This window comes from Oncorhynchus mykiss, chromosome 13 (assembly GCF_057628025.1).
Source record: "Oncorhynchus mykiss isolate SJ-2025 chromosome 13, ASM5762802v1, whole genome shotgun sequence".
In the NCBI taxonomy this organism is placed as follows: domain Eukaryota; kingdom Metazoa; phylum Chordata; class Actinopteri; order Salmoniformes; family Salmonidae; genus Oncorhynchus; species Oncorhynchus mykiss.
The window spans coordinates 4,654,948-4,678,758 of NC_143034.1; the positions used below are offsets into that span (position 1 = coordinate 4,654,948).

The following is a 23,811-nucleotide window of genomic DNA, read 5'->3' on the forward strand; positions in this document are numbered from 1 at the left end:
TGTTCCCTCCTCATGATGCCATCTATTTTGTGAAGTGCACCAGTCCCTCCTGCAGCAAAGCACCCCCACAACATGATACTGCCAACCCCGTGCTTCATGGTTGGGATGGTGTTCTTCGGCTTGCAAGCCAAAGAACAGAGTAAAACGTCAATTTGGGACTCGATATAGGACTCGTTTTACTGTGGAAATAGATACTTTTGTACCTGTTTCCTCCAGCATCTTCACAAGGTCCTTTGCTGTTGTTCTGGGATTGATTTCCACTTTTCGCACCAAATTACATTAATCTCTAGGAGACAGAACACATCTCTTTCCTGAGCGGTATGACGGCTGCGTGGTCCCACGTGTTTATACTTGCGTACTATTTGTACAGATGAACGTGGTACCTTCAGGCGTTTGGAAATTGCTCCCAAGGATGAACCAGACTTGTGGACGTCTACAATTTGGCTGATTTCTTTTGAGTTTGAGTTTGATGGTAGACCTTGAAATACATCCACAGGTACACCTCCAATTGACACAAATTATGTCAGTTAGCCTATCAGAAGCTTCTGAAGCTATGACATTTTCTGGAATTTTCCAAGCTGTTTAAATGCACAGTCAACTTTGTGTATGTCAACTTCTGGCCCACTGGAATTGTGATACAGTGAATTATAAGTGAAATAATATGTCGGGAAACAATTGTTGTAAAAATTACTTGTGTCATTATGCACAAAGTAGATGTCCTAACCGACTTGCCAAAACTATAGTTTGTTAAACAATACATTTGTGGAGTGATTGAAAAACGAGTTTTAATGACTCCAACCTAAGTGTCTGTAACCTTCCGACTTCAGCTGTAGATTCGACCCATTTCAAATAAGCAAATATGCTTTCCAAACATGGCAGAAGGCAATCTAAAACAATGTAGTTAGAAGCTCTGGTTGGGCGCTATCAACTAGTGTCTGTGATGAACTCGTAGTCTCTTCTTCCAATCACAAGCAGTTTCCTTTACACATTTTAATTAATACTTTGCCATCCTCTGGGAATATATTACATATTGTTGTATTAGGTTTTCACCCAAATAAATTCAATTCAATTCAAAGCTGAGTGACGTCGAGGCATAAATGTTAAGTCCAGTGTAGATTTATGAATGTATCTGCAACATACAGTATGTCATATAATATTACCTAGGTCTACCTTTATAAATGTTAGGTCCAGTGTACATTTATGAATGAAGCATGGTGGTGGCAGCATCATGCTGTGGGGGTGTTAATTATGTCATATCATATTACCTTGGTCTACCTTTATAAATGTTTGGTCCAGTGTAGATTTATGAATGAAGCATGGTGGTGGCAGCATCATGCTGTGGGGGTGTTAATTATGTCATATAATATTTATAAACGTTAAGTCCAGTGTACCTGTAACATGTCATATAATATTACCTAGGTCAAAGGACACATCGGGAGGAAACCCTGGCACCATCCCTATGGGGAAGCATGGTGGTGGCAGCATCATGCTGTGGGGTGTTAATCAGCAGCAGGTACTGGGAGACTAGTCAGGATCGAGGCAAAGATGAACGGAGCAAAGTTCAGGACCTCAGACTGCGCTACACCCACAATAACATCTGCTAAACACGTGTATGTGACCAATTACATTTGATTTGAAAGTGCTGAGTAAAGGGTCTGAATACTCATGTCAATGTAATAAATTAGCAAACATTTCCAAAAACATGTTTTTGATATGTCATTATGATATGGAGTGTAGATTGATGACAGGGAAAAAACAATTGAATACATTTTAGAATAATGCTGTAACGTAACAAAATGTGGAAAAAGTCAAAGGGTCTGACTACTTTCCGAAGGCCCTGTATTTAACATTATTAATGTGACCAGTGATTCCATGTCCATGTAAATAGATAGGGCAGCAGCCTCTAAGGTGCAGGGTGGAGGAACCGGGTGGTTGCCGGCTAGTATATGTATGTATATAACATGTCTCCGATCCATTGGCCTAAATAGCGCCCTGTCAAATCAATATGTACTTTGATGTATGACACGACATACCAAAATCAGGACAGGTGAAAGGAAAATGGACAATATGGAATGAAGGCTTCCTACTGTTCGGTAGTTTCACTCCGTGGACTAAATTGTCATGATAATCAGTGTTTTCAAGTTTGTATTTGTACATTTTGGACGAGCTGATCCTAGCGGAGTAGAAGGAAATACTTCTGTATTTCCCGCTGTTTTTTTTTCTTATTTTTTGTAAATAGGCTCAAGATAACTACTTATGAACTTGGGGAATGGATCTTCGGAGCTTAAATACCCCCCAAAACTGTTTTAAGCCTTTGTCAGGATCTGAGGGGTATACTATGAAACAAGCTAGATCTACTCAAGGTTACTGTATGAAGCTAGCTAGCTTCAGTTAGCTTCACATTCTAGCTCAGGCTATATCCGTATTATGAAGGTGGATATTGATAGTGCACTCGTTGCTTACTCAAGCCTGTCACGCCCTGATCTGTTTCACCTGTCCTTGTCTCCACCCACCTCCAGGTGTCGCCCATCTTCCCAATTATCTCCTGTGTATTTATACCCGTGTTCTCTGTCTGGTTGTTGCCAGTTCGTCTTGTTCATTCAAGCTTACCAGCGATTTTCCTGTCCTCTGTGCCGTTGCTCATCTTCCTGGTTTTTGTACCCGCCCGCCGATCTCTCTGCCAGTCCTCTCTGCCAGTCCTCTCTGCCAGTCCTCTCTGACAGTCCTCTCTGACAGTCCTCTCTGACAGTCCTCTCTGACAGTCCTCTCTGACAGTCCCTGAGCCAGTCTTCTCTGACAGACCCTGAGCCAGTCTTCTCTGACAGACCCTGAGCCAGTCCTCTCTGCCAGTCCCTGAGCCAGCCTGCCGTCCTGTACCTTTGCTCCACCTCTTGATTACTGAACTCTGCCTGTCCCTGAGTCTGCCTGCTGTCCTGTACCTTCGCCTTACCCTGGATTATCGACCCCTGCCTGCCTTGACCTGTCTTTGCCTGCCTCTGTTGTTACGATAAACATTGTTACTTCGACAGTCTGCATCAGGGTCTTACCTTGATTCCTGATAAAGCCTGTTGTAGTTTGTAAGTGATAGTGCACTCGCTGCTTATTCAAGCCTGTTCTAGCTAGGCTTGTAAGTGTTTATGTCGCACATGGCTAGTGGATCACCGTCAGACAATGCCGAACCATCAATCCATGGTGGAGTCCCCCTTACCAAAAGGTATTGCAGTAAGAGTGTATTATAACTGCAGTATGCAGTAAATAATGCATCCAAAATAACACCGTGGACTGTAATTACTGCAGTTTCCAAACTGCAACCTCTGTTTGTCAGGGCAGAACCACATATTTAATTTGTGCTGAAATCCAAATGAAGGATCTTGCAAACTCAGCAGGCTGGTGTGAAGTAGGCATCTCTATTTTATTACATTATTACTTGCCATTAATGTGATCTTTGGTGTGCTTTATCAATGCACAAGCACCTTTTTCACCACTCCTGTCGATAAAATAGTTATTTATTCATACTCTAGTTTTACTGTGTGTGAAAACATGTAATGTGATCAGTATTTTAATATTTAAAAAATGAACACAATTTGATTTATTAATTATTTATATCAATCTTCCTCAAATGAAATGGGACAATGATGCAATCTTTGCGAAAGGGAGGAAAACTGATTTTCATTGGTCCTCAACTCGCAGCTCAGACACTTGATTCAGGATAAGTGGAGTTAGTCCTGAGTTAGCCTGCCCCAGACCAGGTTAGTCCTGAGTTAGCCTGCTCCAGACCAGGTTAGTCCTGAGTTAGCCTGCTCCAGACCAGGTTAGTCCTGAGTTAGCCTGCCCCAGACCAGGTTAGTCCTGAGTTAGCCTGCTCCAGACTAGGTTAGTCCTGAGTTAGCCTGCCCCAGACCAGGTTAGTCCTGAGTTAGCCTGCCCCAGGCCAGGTTAGTCCTGAGTTAGCCTGCCCCAGGCCAGGTTAGTCCTGAGTTAGCCTGCTCCAGACCAGGTTAGTCCTGAGTTAGCCTGCTCCAGACCAGGTTAGTCCTGAGTTAGCCTGCTCCAGACCAGGTTAGTCCTGAGTTAGCCTGCTCCACACCAGGTTAGTCCTGAGTTAGCCTGCCCCAGACCAGGTTAGTCCCGAGTTAGCCTGCTCCAGACCAGGTTAGTCCTGAGTTAGCCTGCTCCAGACCAGGTTAGTCCTGAGTTAGCCTGCTCCACACCAGGTTAGTCCTGAGTTAGCCTACCCCAGACCAGGTTAGTCCTGAGTTAGCCTGCCCCAGACCAGGTTAGTTCTGAAGGATTCCTTACAATAGAAATGTACCTGGCTTAAAGGTGAGCCACATTCGTGTGACTGGTTATCTCGAGTTGAACTCAGAGTTAACCACCAAGATACTTCGCTAACTCCTCAAACCTAATTCATAGTATAGGGTTCAGGACTAATAACGCCAATATAACTGCACGTTTTACAGATTATTATTTTTTTTTTTTTATCGATTGAGATATAGCTTATATGATGTCTAGCTACTTCTGAAGCACATGTTGTGCCCTATAAACTATTTTATTAGAAATACCAAAAATATTGAGACAAATCAGTCATTTGTGTAATGTTAGGTTTTTACACGATGTAAAAGCACCATTTCCTATTGAGATGCGGAACATGGAACACGGTCTCTTTCAGAACGTTTGTGACGACCAAGAGTTCTGTCATTCATACATTGCTATGATCTCCTGAAGAAGCTTTCCCGTTTCCAATCTTTCTGTGCCCCCAAATGTTTGAATGTACTAATACAGTGAACAGGTTGTTATCTACCTGGCTAGCTAGATAATGAGGTAACAAACATGACTGAACAACCAACATGTAAAAGAAAATGGTTAACAGCCCGCGAGGAGTTTTAGAACAGCAAGCGACGTGGTTTATGAATGGAAAATGCGCCCCCCAATACGTGACAGGAAGAAGGAAAGAAATCCCGTTTGATCTAGAAATTAGCAGTTTTCGTTGTAGTATTGATGATAGCACGACGCTAACGAACAGTACAGTACAGCGAAGCCTTATCATTACAAAAAGTTTTTATCTGGGTGATATTTTTTTATAGGCGCACTGGTGCTTCCATATTAAAATTCCAGGTCGCACAGGAAATATTAAGGGGCATGTGCGACTGGAACGTGGTGTGTGTGTGTGGTGTGTATTAGACTCTCCTAGGGTGGTGGAATGGTGTGTGTGTGTGTGTGGGGGGGGGGGGGGGGGGGTATTAGTCTCTCCTAGGGTGGTGGAACGGTGTGTGTGGGGGGGGGGGGGGGGGTATTAGTCTCTCCTAGGGTGGTGGAACGGTGTGTGTGTGTGTGTGTGGGGGGGTATTAATCTCTCCTAGGGTGGTGGAGACCTGGACTGTTTTCCTCTAGGCAGACCTGAGTGGTATACAACAACAGCAGGATCGATGAGTTAGCCAGATACCTTTTATTATGTTGTACTGAAAAACGCATATCTAAGTTCAGATTTTTGAATTCAACCAGAAAATCGTAGTTATTATTATTAATCATAGTTATTTCTGGTACTATATTTAAAAAAAGTTAGATGGCTAGCCCTTATTGATCCTGCCTTGCAGTACACCCCTCTCAATATTAACATGTACATTATGAATAAATACTGTTGGAATTAGATTCGTACGTTTTTCTCAGTCTGTACATTTGTTTATTTTTTCACACACACACATACACAATGCAAACACAAGAGGAAATATAGCACATGTAAATAGATAGCACTTGATTAACACACAGAGAAAATACACAAAGACAGAGTTCTAAAAAGTTCTAATTTAATTAAAAAGCATTTACAACTGACCTACTCTATACTGAAACAGATATACTCACTCCATGTCCAATTCATGTTAAAAAAAAAACATTGAGTTCACTTTGTACAATTTGATTTTGTGTGGCATAAACAAATAAACAGTCAGTGAAGAAAAAAAAATTAGACAAGTGTTGGAGCACTGTACGTGTTAATTAATTAATGAGTTACGTTAAATCTCTCTTTCCACACTGAGAGCAGTGGTAAGGTATTTCCCCTGTGTCTGTTACCTCCTGGTCTTTCAGGTTCCCTAACCAGGTAAATATCTTTCCAATATATATTTCTCTGCAATGTGGATTCTTTCAAGGCTTCTCCGCGGAGTGTGTCAGCTCATGTTTTTTCAGGTATCTTGCCTGTGTGAAACTCTTTGCACACTGGGAACAGGGGTGAGGCTTCTCTTTTATGTGCGTCCACTCATGTCTTTTCAGGCCCAGTAACTGAATAAAAGTCTTTCCACACAAGGAGCAGTGTAAAGGCTTTTCTTCTGTGTGAATTCTCTCATGTGTTTTCAGGTGCCCCAACCGGGTAAAACTCTTTCCACACTGGGAACAGGGGTGAGGCTTGTCTTTTATGTGTGTCCATTCGTGTGTTTTCAGGCCCCATAACTGGATAAAACTCTTTCCACACAGGGAGCAGTGGAAATGCTTCTCTCCTTTGTGTAATATCTTATGTTTTGTCAGGCCCCCTAACTGAGTAAAACTCTTTCCACACAGGGAGCAGTGGAAGGGCTTTTCTCCTGTGTGAATTCTCTCATGTGCTTTCAGGTGCCCCGACCGGGTAAAACTCTTTCCACAATGTGGGCAGTGGTAGGGCTTTTCTCCTGTGTGAATTCGCTCATGTGTTTTCAGGTGCCTCAACCGGGAAAAACACTTTCCACAAAAGGAACAGTTGAAGGGCTTTTCTCCTGTGTGCATTCTCTCATGTTCCTTCAGGCCCCCTAACTGGGTAAAACTCTTTCCACAATCGGAGCAGCGGAAAGGCTTCTCTCCTCTGTGCCTTCTCTCATCCATTTTCAGTTGCCATAACCGGGCAAAACTCTTTCCGCACTGGGAGCAGTGGAATGGCTTTTCTCCTGTGTGTATCATCTCATGTCGTTTCAGGCAAAATAACATGGCAAAACTCTTCCCACACTGGGAGCAGTGGAAAGGCTTTTCTCCTGTGTGTATCATCTCGTGCCTTTTCAGGGACCCTAACCGGGAAAAAGTCTTTCCACAGTGGGAGCAGTGGTGTTGTCCTGCTGGGTTGGACGTCTCCGGCTCCTCTGAGTCTGTTCTTTCACCTGCCAAAAAATAGTGTTTATTTAAAAGAGAGAGCTAAATGAAATAACTGTCTTCCTATGAAGACAGTCAACTCGTTTTAGTGAAACTACTGGAAGTCTACAGGTATGTTAGCGGATGCTGGTTAGCATTGGCTATTGTTTTGAATTGTTAAGATATATTTTTTTTTATTTAAGCTTTATTTATACAGGTTTTTCTCATTGACATAACATGGGCCAGTAACTGAAAGGTTGCTAGATCGAATCCCCGAGGATGACTAGGCAGTTAACCCCACACACCCAAATATTTGTACACTGACTTGCTCTTAGGAAGTCCATCCAATGTAGCGATGACATGATTAACAACATGCCTGGCATTTGAAAATATCACGCATTTTGTTTTACCCGAATTCAGAACCAGCTTTAAAATCATACAGATTCTGTTGTAATGGTGTTAAATGCTCTTTGGGAATTTTCAAAAGCTAAAGATAAACTACTATCACTTGAATAAAGAACAGTATCATCTGCATAAAAAATGAACATCCGCTGTTTCAATATGATCCCCAATGTTGTTGATATACAAAATGAACAACAGTGGGCCCAAAATAGAACCTTGCGGAACACCTGAGCACAACTCTATGGACTCAACCATCCGCCATTACACATTACAACCAGCCGCCATTACACACGGTGTACAATGTGATAGGTTATTTATTAACCAATCTAGAGCATGACCAGTAATACCCATATCATTTTTAACCTTTGCACCAACACAGCATAGTCCACGGTGTCAAATGCCTTCAACAAATCAATAAAAGACAGACAACACAATGTAACTTCTTGTCAAGAGCACAATGGATGACGTTTAAAACCTTCAATGTTGCTGAAACGGGGTGCTGTGGCCAGAACTAAAACCTGATTCCATTTAAGATGTTGTTTTCTTGGAGGCCTTCAGCTGCCTACTAACTAAGGACTCCAGGACCTTTGACAGTACAGACGATTTTGATATGGATCGATAGCTGTCAAGTAGTGAAGGATCTCCACCTTTCAGGAGAGGCAGCACAAAAGCAGATTTCCATAACTTGGGGACTTCCTTAACATTAAGCGTGAGGTTAAAAATACATGTTAAGGGGCCTTCCGGGTGGCGCTGCATCGCAGTGCTAGCTGTGCCACCAGAGACTCTGGGTTCGAATCCAGGCTCTGGGTCCATGGGGCGACGCACAATTGCCCTAGCGTTGTCCGGGTTAGGGGGGGTTTGGCTGGTAGGGATATCCTTGTCTCATCGCGCACTAGTGACTCCTGTGGCGGGCCTGGGCGCAGTGCACGTTAACCAGGTCGCCAGGTGCACAGTGTTTCCTCCGACACATTGGTGTGGCTGGCTTCCGGGTTGGATGTGCGCTGTGTTAAAGAAGCAGTGCGGCTTGGTTGGGTTGTGTTTCGGGGGGACGCATGGCTTTCAACCTTCATCTCTCCCGCGCCCGTACGGGAGTTATAGCGATGAGACAAGATAGTAACTACTAACAACTGGATACCACGAAATTGGGGAGAAAAAGGGGGGTAAAATTTAAAACAAATTTTTAAAAAACATGTTAAGGGGGAGGGGAAGTGTTGGAGCTAGAAACACAAGCATTTCAAACAACATCTGCTAAATATGTGTCTGCAATCAATAACATTTGATTTGACGAACCCTGATTTTATCTTCTATCTTTGTATCCATTTCACTCTTTTCAAAGTTGGGACTCAAAGTTCCTCCACTCATGCCTCCTAAAATAATTGTTCAGCAGGATGCAAGGTAAGACAAATGAGGACTAATGTCTGTATGATTTGTTAATCTGTTACATCTTCAGAACCCCTTTAGAACCCAAACTTTAAAACCCCGTTGGTCCAGCAGGCTGTCTAGAACCCCGTTGGTCCAGCAGGCTGTCTAGAACCCCGTTGGTCCAGCAGGCTGTCTAGAACCACGTTGGTCCAGCAGGCTGTCTAGAACCCCGTTGGTCCAGCAGGCTGTCTAGAACCCCATTGCTCCAGTAGGCTGTCTAGAGCCCGTTGGTCCAGCAGGCTGTCTAGAACCCCGTTGGTCCAGCAGGCTGTCTAGAACCCCATTGCTCCAGTAGGCTGTCTAGAGCCCGTTGGTACAGCAGGCTGTCTAGGACACCATTGGTCCAGCAGGATGTCTAGGACCCCATTGACCCACCAGACCAACATCACCCCGGGGGACACCAGACCTACCTCCCAACATCACCCCGGGTGACACCAGACCTACCTCCCATCATCACCCCGGGGGACACCAGACCTACCTCCCAACATCACCCCGGGGGACACCAGACCTACCTCCCAACATCACCCCGGGGGACACCAGACCTACCTCCCAACATCACCCCGGGGGACACCCCGGGGGACACCAGACCTACCTATCAACATCACCCCGGGGGTCACCAGACCTACCTCCCAACATCACCCCGGGGGTCACCAGACCTACCTCCCAACATCACCCCAGGGGTCACCAGACCTACCTCCCAACATCACCCCGAGGGACACCAGACCTACCTCCCAACATCACCCTGGGGGACACCAGACCTACCTCCCAACATCACCCCGGGGGTCACCAGACCTACCTCCCAACATCTCCCTGGGGGACACCAGACCTACCTCCCAACATCACCCCGATGGAAAGAAAAAAAATCAACCAAACTTTAAACCTAACTTTGCAACTATCTTTAGCCTAATAATGGCAGTGTGATGTTGTGGAACAGCATCAAAAACATGGCATGCAATCATTGGTGGTTGTGTGCAGTGTGAATGCTATGCAGACCATCTGGAGCAGCACCATTCTCTCCCTCAGGGGTGTTTTCATACTGGCACACTCATGGTCATAGACATCAGAATGAATAGAATGGGATTGGAACCTCTAACCCCGGTCAACTCATTAGCATAGACATCAGAATTAATAGAATAACCTCTAACCCTGGTCAACTCATTAGCATAGACATCAGAATGAATAGAATGGGATTAGAACCTCTAATCCTGGTCAACTCATTAGCATAGACGTCAGAATGAATATAACGGGATTGGAACCTCTAACCCTGGTCAACTCATGGCAGTTTGACTGGTCAACTCCTGGGAACACTTGCTGCTTGGCGTTGTCATTAAATCAAAGTTTAATTGTCACATGCTTCATAAACAACAGGTGTAGATTAACAGTGAAATGCTTCCTTTCAGGCCCAACAATGAGAAGAGAAAGAAAATAGAGAAATAAAACACGTCATCATAAATACACAACGAGTAACGACAACATGGCTGTATACACAGGGGTACCAGTACTGAGTTGATGTGTAGGGGTACGAGGTAATAACATGGCTGTATACACAGGGGTACCAGTACTGAGTTGATGTGTAGGGGTACCAGGTAGTTGATGTGTAGGGGTACTAGGTAGTTGATGTGTAGGGGTACTAGGTAGTTGATGTGTAGGGGTACCAGGTAGTTGATGTGTAGGGGTACCAGGTAGTTGATGTGTAGGGGTACCAGGTAGTTGATGTGTAGGGGTACTAGGTAGTTGATGTGTAGGGGTACTAGGTAGTTGATGTGTAGGGGAACTAGGTAGTTGATGTGTAGGGGTACTAGGTAGTTGATGTGTAGGGGTACCAGGTAGTTGATGTGTAGGGGTACTAGGTAGTTGATGTGTAGGGGTACCAGGTAGTTGATGTGTAGGGGAACTAGGTAGTTGATGTGTAGGGGTACCAGGTAGTTGATGTGTAGGGGTACTAGGTAGTTGATGTGTAGGGGTAGTTGATGTGTAGGGGTACCAGGTAGTTGATGTGTAGGGGTACCAGGTAGTTGATGTGTAGGGGTACTAGGTAGTTGATGTGTAGGGGTACCAGGTAGTTGATGTGTAGGGGTACCAGGTAGTTGATGTGTAGGGGTACCAGGTAGTTGATGTGTAGGGGTAGTTGATGTGTAGGGGTACCAGGTAGTTGATGTGTAGGGGTACCAGGTAGTTGATGTGTAGGGGTACCAGGTAGTTGATGTGTAGGGGTACCAGGTAGTTGATGTGTAGGGGTACCAGGTAGTTGATGTGTAGGGGTACCAGGTAGTTGATGTGTAGGGGTACTAGGTAGTTGATGTGTAGGGGTACCAGGTAGTTGATGTGTAGGGGTACCAGGTAGTTGATGTGTAGGGGTACCAGGTAGTTGATGTGTAGGGGTACCAGGTAGTTGATGTGTAGGGGTACCAGGTAGTTGATGTGTAGGGGTACGAGGTAATAACATGGCTGTATACACAGGGGTACCAGTACTGAGTTGATGTGTAGGGGTACCAGGTAGTTGATGTGTAGGGGTACCAGGTAGTTGATGTGTAGGGGTACCAGGTAGTTGATGTGTAGGGGTACCAGGTAGTTGATGTGTAGGGGTACCAGTACTGAGTTGATGTGTAGGGGTACGAGGTAATAACATGGCTGTATACACAGGGGTACCAGTACTGAGTTGATGTGTAGGGGTACCAGGTAGTTGATGTGTAGGGGTACCAGGTAGTTGATGTGTAGGGGTACCAGGTAGTTGATGTGTAGGGGTACTAGGTAGTTGATGTGTAGGGGTAGTTGATGTGTAGGGGTACCAGGTAGTTGATGTGTAGGGGTACTAGGTAGTTGATGTGTAGGGGTACCAGGTAGTTGATGTGTAGGGGTACTAGGTAGTTGATGTGTAGGGGTACCAGGTAGTTGATGTGTAGGGGTACTAGGTAGTTGATGTGTAGGGGTACCAGGTAGTTGATGTGTAGGGGTACCAGGTAGTTGATGTGTAGGGGTACCAGGTAGTTGATGTGTAGGGGTACCAGGTAGTTGATGTGTAGGGGTACCAGGTAGTTGATGTGTAGGGGAACTAGGTAGTTGATGTGTAGGGGTACCAGGTAGTTGATGTGTAGGGGTACCAGGTAGTTGATGTGTAGGGGTACCAGGTAGTTGATGTGTAGGGGTACCAGGTAGTTGATGTGTAGGGGTACCAGGTAGTTGATGTGTAGGGGTACGGGGTAGTTGATGTGTAGGGGTACCAGGTAGTTGATGTGTAGGGGTACTAGGTAGTTGATGTGTAGGGGTACCAGGTAGTTGATGTGTAGGGGTACTAGGTAGTTGATGTGTAGGGGTACCAGGTAGTTGATGTGTAGGGGTACCAGGTAGTTGATGTGTAGGGGTACCAGGTAGTTGATGTGTAGGGGTAGTTGATGTGTAGGGGTACCAGGTAGTTGATGTGTAGGGGTACTAGGTAGTTGATGTGTAGGGGTACCAGGTAGTTGATGTGTAGGGGTACTAGGTAGTTGATGTGTAGGGGTAGTTGATGTGTAGGGGTACCAGGTAGTTGATGTGTAGGGGTACTAGGTAGTTGATGTGTAGGGGTACTAGGTAGTTGATGTGTAGGGGTACCAGGTAGTTGATGTGTAGGGGTACCAGGTAGTTGATGTGTAGGGGTACCAGGTAGTTGATGTGTAGGGGTACCAGGTAGTTGATGTGTAGGGGTAGTTGATGTGTAGGGGTACCAGGTAGTTGATGTGTAGGGGTACTAGGTAGTTGATGTGTAGGGGTAGTTGATGTGTAGGGGTACCAGGTAGTTGATGTGTAGGGGTACTAGGTAGTTGATGTGTAGGGGTACTAGGTAGTTGATGTGTAGGGGTACCAGGTAGTTGATGTGTAGGGGTACTAGGTAGTTGATGTGTAGGGGTACCAGGTAGTTGATGTGTAGGGGTACCAGGTAGTTGATGTGTAGGGGTAGTTGATGTGTAGGGGTACCAGGTAGTTGATGTGTAGGGGTACTAGGTAGTTGATGTGTAGGGGTACCAGGTAGTTGATGTGTAGGGGTACTAGGTAGTTGATGTGTAGGGGTAGTTGATGTGTAGGGGTACCAGGTAGTTGATGTGTAGGGGTACCAGGTAGTTGATGTGTAGGGGTACTAGGTAGTTGATGTGTAGGGGTACTAGGTAGTTGATGTGTAGGGGTACCAGGTAGTGTATGTGTAGGGGTACTAGGTAGTTGATGTGTAGGGGTACCAGGTAGTTGATGTGTAGGGGTACCAGGTAGTTGATGTGTAGGGGTACCAGGTAGTTGATGTGTAGGGGTACCAGGTAGTTGATGTGTAGGGGTACCAGGTAGTTGATGTGTAGGGGTACTAGGTAGTTGATGTGTAGGGGTACTAGGTAGTTGATGTGTAGGGGTACTAGGTAGTTGATGTGTAGGGGTACCAGGTAGTTGATGTGTAGGGGTACCAGGTAGTTGATGTGTAGGGGTACCAGGTAGTTGATGTGTAGGGGTACCAGGTAGTTGATGTGTAGGGGTACCAGGTAGTTGATGTGTAGGGGTACGGGGTAGTTGATGTGTAGGGGTACCAGGTAGTTGATGTGTAGGGGTACTAGGTAGTTGATGTGTAGGGGTACCAGGTAGTTGATGTGTAGGGGTACTAGGTAGTTGATGTGTAGGGGTACCAGGTAGTTGATGTGTAGGGGTACCAGGTAGTTGATGTGTAGGGGTACCAGGTAGTTGATGTGTAGGGGTACGGGGTAGTTGATGTGTAGGGGTACCAGGTAGTTGATGTGTAGGGGTACTAGGTAGTTGATGTGTAGGGGTACCAGGTAGTTGATGTGTAGGGGTACCAGGTAGTTGATGTGTAGTGGTACCAGGTAGTTGATGTGTAGGGGTACCAGGTAGTTGATGTGTAGGGGTACCAGGTAGTTGATGTGTAGGGGTACCAGGTAGTTGATGTGTAGGGGTACCAGGTAGTTGATGTGTAGGGGTACCAGGTAGTTGATGTGTAGGGGTACCAGGTAGTTGATGTGTAGGGGTACCAGGTAGTTGATGTGTAGGGGTAATGGGGTAATGGAGGTAGATATGTACATATAACTAGGAATAAAGTGACAGATGAGAAACAGTAGCAGCAGCGTGTGTTGATGTGAGTCATGCAGATCGTCCAGGTTGCCATTTGGTGAACTCTTCATCAGTCTTATGGCTCGGGGGGGGGGAGAAGCTGTTCAGGGTCCTGTTGGTTCCAGACTTCACACATCGGCACCTCTTGCCGTACGTGATACGATCATTTCCATGGCAATGTAGAATGTTCGTTCAGATGACGCTAACGGATGTGGCTCATGCAATGGAATGTATTTATTGTAATGTCAGTCGAGTTGATTCAACAAATCACAGCACAGACTGATGAGAACACTTCCTGCTTTTAGTTACTGCTTTGCTCCAATGGGTACACTCGCAACGGCCGACAGTCCACCCATTATGACATCATCGTCTTGAATGGGAACACCCGTTCTGTCCAATGAGGGGATTCGATTCATCTGGCGCCCAGAGAGGCTCGTTTTACAACCTGGTGAAGTTTTGGAACTGGGCTGCCTCCCAGGTCTGAGTCAGCACATGGAGTAATGTGGAGGATTCTGTGGGAAGATCTCAATTACATACTCCTCAGGTCGCCTCTGCTCATCTCCTTCTCAAAACACACATTGGATGAGAGACAGAGGTCCTCTGGATTTCTCATCCAATGCGTTCTGAGAAGGAGAGAGGACACAAAGAGTATGCAATTGGGATCTTCCCTGCGTTTTACATAAACCCCACGGTTCTCAAACATTGCACCTGGAGACCTACCGTCCTGTAGGTTCTCAAACATTGTACCTAGAGACCTACCGTCCTGTAGGTTCTCAAACATTGTACCTAGAGACCTACCATCCTGTAGGTTCTCAATCCAACCCTAATCAAGCCCAGCTGTTGGAGTGAAACTCTACAAGATGGTTGCTCTCTAGGTAGATGTGTGTAAATCCCTGGTCTAACTAATGCTGAGTGACACTGTGAATTGCTTAGTAACTGTGTAAATGTTGTTGCATGTTTTATACTAACATTCAATTGTTAATAATTTTTTTAACTACAATGTTATTTCTTGAAAATGTTATTCGAATAAGACGCTATGAGCCTCAGCTTCCTGGAATCCAATGTAGCTGCTGTTGGGGTCGGGGTAGTTAGATATAACTGCTGTTGGGGTCGGGGTAGTTAGATATAACTGCTGTTGGGGTCGGGGTAGTTAGATATAACTGCTGTTGGGGTCGGGGTAGTTAGATATAACTGCTGTTGGGGTCGGGTAGTTAGATATAACTGCTGTTGGGGTCGGGGTAGTTAGATATAACTGCTGTTGGGGTCGGGGTAGTTAGATATAACTGCTGTTGGGGTCGGGGTAGTTAGATATAACTGCTGTTGGAGTCGGGTAGTTAGATATAACTGCTGCCACCAAAACCTGGGATAACCAGTCGTTGGCCTTGACCTAGATGTTCTCCCCTCAACATCCACTCCAGGTTGAGGACCCGTCGTTGGCCTTGACCTAGATGTTCTCCCCTCGACATCCACTCCAGGGTGAGACCCGTCGTCAGTCTGATGTTCGACCTCCTCCATTATCGGAATAAACTGGTCCCATTGTCGACAGCCGAGACATTCACTGTCTTTTGGTAGAGGTAGGCATCTCACTCAACTACACCACCAGTCCCTGTGCGTTCTGGATGAGCATTTTCCTGTTTTCTTATGGCCTTATACAGTTTGTTGAGTGCAGTCTTAGTTCCAGCATCGGTCTGTGGTGGTAAATAGACATTATGGTTGTTATGTTTTACTCTTGGTAAATAGTTAACCTGCCACCATCCCTTTGATGAAGCGTGGTGATGAGACCTGAAAATAGCTGTGCAGCGATGCTCCCCATTCAACCTGACAGAGCTTGAGAGGATCTGCAGAGGAGAATGGGAGAAACAAGTGTGCCAAGCTTGCAGCGTCATACTGACGAAGACTCGAGGCTGTAATCGCTGCCAAGGGTGCTTCAACAACGTACTGAGTAAAGGGTCTGAAAAGTTATGTAAATGTGATATCAGTTTTATATTTTTTTTAAACATTTGCAAACATTTCTAAAAACCTGTTTTTGCTTTGTCATTATGGGGTATTGTGTGTAGATTGAAGATTTTATTTAATACATTTCAGAATAAGGCTGTAACGTAACAAAAATTTGAAAAAGTAAAGGGGTTTCCAAATGCACTGTATATATATTTAGCTTAGATGTAGATGTGCTCCATTTAAACAGTGGACAAAATGATTCAACTCAGTTTCCCCTTCAAGCACCGTCTCTCAATCCGTCCCCTGTGTCATGAGGCAGCATCGCAGTCCTGGAAACCAAGATTGTTCTCAGGGCAGGCCTGGTTCTAGCTAGATATGTCCAAGTCGCATCGGGACCGTTTTAGCATTTTTAGCTAACCTAATTCTACTAACCTACCACATTAATTTTCCTAACCTTAACCTAATTCTACTAACCTACCACGGTAATTATCCTAACCTTAACCTAATTCTACTAACCTACCACGGTAATTATCCTAACCTTAACCTAATTCTACTAACCTACCACGTTAATTATCCTAACCTTAACCTAATTATACTAACCTACCACGTTAATTATCCTAACCTTAACCTAATTCTACTAACCTACCACGTTAATTATCCTAACTCTACTAACCTACCACGTTAATTATCCTAACCTTAACCTAATTCTGTTAACCTACCACGTTAATTATCCTAACCTTAACCTAATTCGACTAACCTACCACGTTAATTATCCTAACCTTAACCTAATTCTACTAACCTACCACGTTATTTGCACTAACCTGCTACGAAAAGTCACTTACGCTAGTGAAAACCGGCAGACCTGCCCTGAGAACAGTCTTTGTTTCCACTTAATGCGCCACAGCGCTCTGGGAAGACTCCGTTTTATAGCTCAGTGGCAGAGACACTGCAAATTGAACTCGGCGAGATACTCATAAATTGACAGTGCAGTTTGTTTAGGCAATTTTATAATTTTACTTCACATGCAAGGAACACAGGATTTTTTTGCGCATTTCTCAAATCATCAATAGCCTCTAGTCGCATCATGCAGCCCATATATCTTCTGATTTCTAAGACATTCTAAGGTTTGTGTCATTCACAAATAGTTGAGAAATTACTTGAAATCTAGCATCAGGAACAGGAAACAGAAGTTTGGGCACCGCTGACCTAGAATCACTTGGGAGTTGGTTACTTGGTTACCGATGTCACAATGAAACAGACATTAGAATTCCCATTTTAAAGTTCCCTGATTTTAAAATCAAACATTTCTGTTAATAATTATAATTTGTAATGGATTCTTATCCACATGTGTGAAGGTAACAATGTCTATACCACAAGACAAACTGAAAATGTCTCTCACAAACAAGGGAACTCACAAAGAAACTCCCTGGGACAACCAAAACCAAACAGGTAGGGTTGTAGAAGGGGTTCTGAAAGACATCCTTTAAAGTTGACATGGAACTAGGAAATGTGCCCTAAACGATTCCCACCATGGATGCCCACTAAGGAGAGCCAAACGAAAAGACAAGCCCACACCAACTTAAGACAGGGAGTCAACAGGAAGCAGAGCTATAGGAAACAGGGAAGACAGGGAGTCAACAGGAATCAGAGCTATAGGAAACAGGGAAGACAGGGAGTCAACAGGAAGCAGAGCTATAGGAAACAGGGAGGACAGGGAGTCAACAGGAAGCAGAGCTAAAGGAAACAGGGAAGGCTTGGTTTCACAATTTAAACAGGGAGAACCAACAAGCCATTACACTCTCAACATCTCTCATGCCAACTGATGAACAGCCCAGCAGGTCTTAAATATCACCTGGGGCAGTACGGGTGAAACGCCTTCTGACTAGAGAGATGACAAGACCGCACGGGAGAAACGCCTTCTGACTAGAGAGATGACAAGCCAGCACGGGTGAAACACCTTCTGACTAGAGAGATGACAAGCCAGCACGGGTGAAACACCTTCTGACTAGAGAGATGACAAGCCAGCACGGGTGAAACACCTTCTGACTAGAGAGATGACAAGACCGCACGGGTGAAACACCTTCTGACTAGAGAGATGACAAGACCGCACGGGTGAAACACCTTCTGACTAGAGAGATGACAAGCCAGCACGGGTGAAACACCTTCTGACTAGCGAGATGACAAGACCGCCATTCTGACTAGAGAGATGACAAGCCAGCACGGGTGAAACACCTTCTGACTAGAGAGATGACAAGACCGCCATTCTGACTAGAGAGATGACAAGCCAGCACGGGTGAAACACCTTCTGACTAGCGAGATGACAAGACCGCCATTCTGACTAGAGAGATGACAAGCCAGCACGGGTGAAACACCTTCTGACTAGCGAGATGACAAGACCGCCATTCTGACTAGAGAGATGACAAGCCAGCACGGGTGAAACACCTTCTGACTAGCGAGATGACAAGACCGCCATTCTGACTAGCGAGATGACAAGACCGCACGGGTGAAACACCTTCTGACTAGCGAGATGACAAGACCGCACGGGTGAAACACCTTCTGACTAGCGAGATGACAAGCCAGCACGGGTGAAACACCTTCTGACTAGAGAGATGACAAGCCAGCACGGGTGAAACACCTTCTGACTAGCGAGATGACAAGCCAGCACGGGTGAAACACCTTCTGACTAGCGAGATGACAAGACCGCACGGGTGAAACACCTTCTGACTAGAGAGATGACAAGACCGCACGGGTGAAACACCTTCTGACTAGCGAGATGACAAGACCGCACGGGTGAAACGCCTTCTGACTAGAGAGATGACAAGACCGCCATTCTGACTAGAGAGATGACAAGCCAGCACGGGTGAAACGCCTTCTGACTAGAGAGATGACAAGACCGCCATTCTGACTAAGAAGATGACACCAATCAGTGCAGAATTACTTTAGTAAAAAGCAGCTCGAAAAGTTTCAGAACTAATGAGCTGCTCTATAACAGTGAATACACTGACCACAGAACTAATGAGCTGCTATACAACAGTGAACACACTGACCACAGAACTAATGAGCTGCTGTACAACAGGGAACACACTGACCACAGAACTAATGAGCTGCTCTACAACAGTGAATACACTGACCACAGAACTAATGAGCTGCTCTACAACAGTGAACACATTGACCACAGAACTAATGAGCTGCTCTACAACAGTGAATACACTGACCACAGAACTAATGAGCTGCTCTACAACAGTGAATACACTGACCAAAGAACTAATGAGCTGCTATACAACAGTGAACACACTGACCATATAACTAATGAGCTGCTCTACAACAGTGAACACACTGACCAAAGAACTAATGAGCTGCTGTACAACAGTGAACACACTGACCACAGAACTAATGAGCTGCTCTACAACAGTGAACACACTGACCACAGAACTAATGAGCTGCTATACAACAGTGAACACACTGACCACAGAACTAATGAGCTGCTCTACAACAGTGAATACACTGACCACAGAACTAATGAGCTGCTATATAACAGTCTAATCCACACACCACTGTTCTTACTTGAATCTGAATCTCCCTCTTCTCCTCCTCTCACAGTTCCACGCAGACCCGGTGTTTTCCTGCAGTCGACCAGCCGCACAGACACCCTCTTCAGACCCCACAGTAAGGCAACAGTGGGAGAGGCACGACCTGGGGACTCTGGGAGAGGGAAAGACATGTCCTGGAAACCACAAAAAGAAATAAACAATCAATTTAGGGTGGGAAACACTCTCCTACCTTGATTCCGCTCATTCTCTGAACCTCCTGCTATAAATGTTGTGGAGGAGAAAGTCCAAGAGGAGGAACCTCAGATCAGAAACACACCCTCCTTGATTCCTAATTCTCTGGACCTCCTGCTATAAATGTTGTGGAGGAGAAAGTCCAAGAGGAGGAACCTCAGATCAGAAACACACCTACCTTGATTCCTCTCATTCTCTGGACCTCCTGCTATAAATGTTGTGGAGGAGAAAGTCCAATCAGAATCATCTGTATTTGCCAAAAAAAACATCATATCAGTATTTGGATGAACCTCAAATGTTCTCCTCCAATGGATTTATAGAAGGAGGTCCAGGAATTAAGGAAGGAATGTTGAGAACCAGAAACCCTTTGTGACTGGGATGTACTCACACCACTCCCCCTCTGCTCTGGGGTGTGGCTCTCTGGAGCCGACTCCGCCTTCAGCCTGTTGCTAGGAAACCAATCCTTGTCTTTCACATCGCATTCTTTGTCGCAGTGAATAGCATCGTCATCACCACCAAACTGTCTGGGACTCACGGGTGTCACATTAGATTCTTCCTGTATCTTTCTGATGTCCTCCTTCACTGTAGATCCCTGGGAGGGCCAGGAAACTGCATATTGCCTCGTTTTTGGATCTGTAAAAGGGAAGAGAGTTTGACTACCGGTTAAAACATAGGTTATAGCTTGCTCCCTCATCTGATTCCAAACATACCACTTATCATCCTAAGACCTTCCGTCGGAGAGCAATAGACAAGTGTAACGGATGTGAAACGGCTAGCTAGTTAGCGGTGTTCACGCTAATAGGGTTTCGATCGGTGACGTCACTTGCTCTTTTGTGGAGCGATGGGTAACGATGCTTCGTGGGTGACTGTTGTTGATGTGTGCAGAGGGTCCCTGGTTCGCGCCCGGGTGGGGACGGACTAAAGTTATACTGTTACACAAGCGAACTCTGAATACAAACTAAACAAAAAACATAAATCCACACGAGGTCTGTAGAATGCCCCTTTAAAACCACACCCTGGTTCAACAACCCCATAGTGTGTCCCCTGTTAAGACAATACTCACTGGTGTTAATCGGATCTTCAGTCTCCTCCTCTTTCACCGCAAAAGGTTCTTCTTCTTTCAATGTGATATCCTCCTCTTCCTCCTCTTTCATTCTGAAAGCTTCTACCTCCCCTTCTTCCACTATGACAACCTCTATCCCCTCTTCCTCTTTCACTGTGACAGCCTCTATCCCTTCCTCCTCTTTAATTCGACAAGCTTCTTCCGTTCCTATCACTGTAATATCCTCCTCTTCTTCTTTAATGACAATGTTCATCCCCAGAGCTGCTTTCTCCATCCAGCAGACCTCCTCTTCATTAGCAGGGGGAGAGTAGCTTAGTGAACTCATTGTCAGGGATGCTAGCTAGCTAGCTACTTAGCATTAGCGACTAGCCTAGTTCTGGACTCGGTAATACATTTGCAAATGTAATAACAAGCTAATTACGTTTAAATGAACTAGTAGATACGTTAACAGAACTGTGTTTAAATCACGGGGTGGTATTTGTGTAGCTACACAAACATGGTCGACAGCGCTTCAATGTTTCTCCTTCTTGTCGGCTAACAGGCTACAGAGACGGTTCAACCGTGTCGTTCCAGAAGCGTCCACAGCGGTCGGTCGTCACTAGTTACCACAGCCACAAAGTACAACAAAAAAAAAACACCCATTTCTACAATTTATCTTCTTAAAATGTGATTTCAACCTTAACCTTAAACACATTGCCAACCTTATGCCGAACCCTAAATTAAGACCAAAAAGCAAATGTTCGTTTTCATTCATTCTTTTCGATATCGTCCATTTTGACATTGTGGCTGTGGTAGCTAGTGGAAACCCTGTGTGTCCACTGCATTATACGTCACGCGAGAAGCATCACCTGAAAAACTCACTTCGTCATCTGCTGACTGAAGTAACGCAGTTTCTAAAAATATTCACTTAGAGGGGTGCTCCCTCTGCTGTGTCCTGAAGTCTACGATTATCTCCTTTGTTTTGTTGATGTTGTGTGAGAGGTTATTTTCCTGACACCACACTCCAAGGGCCCTCACCTCCTCACTGTAGGCCGTCTCACCGTTGTTGGTAATCAAGCCTACCACTGTAGTATCGTCTGCAAACTTGATGATTGAGTTGGAAGCGAGCATGGCCACGCAGTCATGGGTGAACAGGGAGTACAGGAGAGGGTTGAAGAACACACCCTTGTCCCCAGTGCTGAAAATCAGTGGGGTGGAGAAGTTGTTTCCTACCTTCACCACCTGGGGGCGGCCGTCAGAATGTCCAAGCTAGACAATCTGGACCCTCTCTTTCTAAAATGATCTGCCACAATTGTTGCAACCCCTTTTACAAGCCAGTTCAACCGCTCTTTCGTATAATCTGAGATCCCCAAAGATTGGAAGGGGGAGACACTCTAGACCCACATTTTTACAGACCTCTATCTATCCTACCCTGCCTTTCTAAGGACTTTGAAAGCCAGGGTAACAAACAGATCACAGACTATTTCGAATCCCACCTTACCTTCTCCGCCATGCAATCTGGTTTCAGAGCTGGTCATGGATGCACCTCAGCTACACTCAAGGTCCTAAATGATATAATAACCGCTATTGATAAAATACAATACTGTGCAGCCGTATTCATTGACCTGGCCAAGGCTTTCGACTCTGTCAATCACCGCATTCTTATCGGCAGTCTCGATAGCCTTGGTTTCTCAAATGACTGACTTGTCTGTTTCACCAACTACTTCTCTGATAGAGTTCAGTGTGTCAAATCAGAGGGCCTGTTGTCCGGACCACTGGCAGTCTCTATGGTGGTGCCACAGAGTTCAATTCTCGGGCCGACTTTTCTCTGAATACATCAATGATGTCGCTCTCGCTGCTGGTGATTCTCTGATCCACCTCTATGCAGACAACACCATTCTGTATACTTCTGGCCCTTCTTTGGACACTGTGTTAACTAACCTCCAGACAAGCTTCAATGCCGTACAACTCTCCTTCCATGGTCTCCAACTGCTCTTAAATATAAGTAAAACTAAATGCATGCTCTTCAACCAATCGCTGCCCACGCCTGCCCGCCTGTCTAGCATCACTACTCTGGACGGTTCTGACTTAGAATATGTTGACAACTACAAATACCTAGGTATTTGGTTAGACTGTAAACTCTCCTTCCAGACTCACATTAAGCATCTCCAATCCAAAATTACATCTGGAGTCAGCTTCCTATTTCACAACAAAACATCCTTTACTAATGCTGCCAAACATACCCTCGTAAAACTGACCATCCTACCAATCCTTTACTTCGGTGATGTAATTTACAAAAAAGCCTTCAGCAAATTGGATGCAGTCTATCACAGTGCCAGCTGTTTTGTCATCAAAGCCCCATATACTACCCACCACTGCGACCTGTATGCTCTCGTTGGCTGGCCCTCGCTTCATTTTTGTTGCCAAACCCACTGGCTCCAGGTCATCTATAAGTCTATGCTAGGTAAAGCACCACCTTATCTCAGCTCACTGGTCAGCAGAGAAGCAGACACCCATAGCACGTGCTCCAGCATTTCACTGGTCACCCCCAAAGCCAATTCCTCCTTTGGCCACCTTTCCTTCCATTTCTCTGCTGCCAATTACTGGAACGAATTGAAAAAATCACTGAAGCTGAAGACTCATATCTCCTCAATTAACTTTACGCATCAGCTGTCAGAGCAGCTTACAGATCATTGCACCTGTACATAGCCCATCTGTAAATAGCCCACCCAACTACCTCATCCCCATATTGTTATTTATTGTTATTTATTTTTTGCTCCTTTGCACATTCATCTTCTGCACATCTATCACTCCAGTGTTTAATTGCTAAATTGTAATTATTTCGCCACTAAGACCTATTTATTGCTTTACCTCCCTAATCTTACTTCATTTGCACACACTGTATATAGACTTTTCTATTGTGTTAATGACTGTACATTTGTTCATTCCATGTGTAACTCTGTGTTGTTGTTTGTGTCACACTGCTTTGGTTTATCTTGGCCAGGTCGCAGTTGTAAATGAGAACTTGCTCTCAACTGGCCTCCCTGGTTAAACTAT

General features: G+C 45.1%; 1 protein-coding gene across 2 annotated transcripts; it reads right to left on the reverse strand.

Moving 5' to 3' along the window:
- Positions 1 to 5,657: 5,657 nt before the first annotated feature.
- Positions 5,658 to 21,592, reverse strand: LOC110516170 (uncharacterized). Of its 2 annotated transcripts, none has more exons than XM_036948711.2 (4): positions 20,776 to 21,592; positions 20,101 to 20,345; positions 19,495 to 19,654; positions 5,658 to 7,115 (listed from the first exon to the last, which is right to left on the reverse strand). In XM_036948711.2, exons 1-4 carry the CDS (start codon positions 21,098 to 21,100, stop codon positions 6,139 to 6,141), a joined length of 1,707 nt encoding a protein of 568 aa, XP_036804606.2. In that variant the 5' UTR covers positions 21,101 to 21,592; the 3' UTR covers positions 5,658 to 6,138. The 2 variants fall into 2 exon arrangements, with proteins under 2 accessions (XP_036804606.2, XP_036804607.2); XM_036948712.2 differs by having other exon boundaries at positions 20,248 to 20,345; positions 20,776 to 21,369.
- Between the last annotated feature and the right edge of the window lie 2,219 nt (positions 21,593 to 23,811).

Coding starts and splice junctions, on each gene's coding strand:
- LOC110516170 (XM_036948711.2), bottom strand. CDS start 21,100: ATGAGTTCACTAAGCTACTCTCCCCCTGCTAATGAAGAGGAGGTCTGC. Junction 20,346..20,775: donor TGAAGATCCGATTAACACCA/GTGAGTATTGTC, acceptor TCCCTTTTACAG/ATCCAAAAACGAGGCAATAT. Junction 7,116..19,494: donor AGAGGGAGATTCAGATTCAA/GTAAGAACAGTG, acceptor ATTTTTTGGCAG/GTGAAAGAACAGACTCAGAG.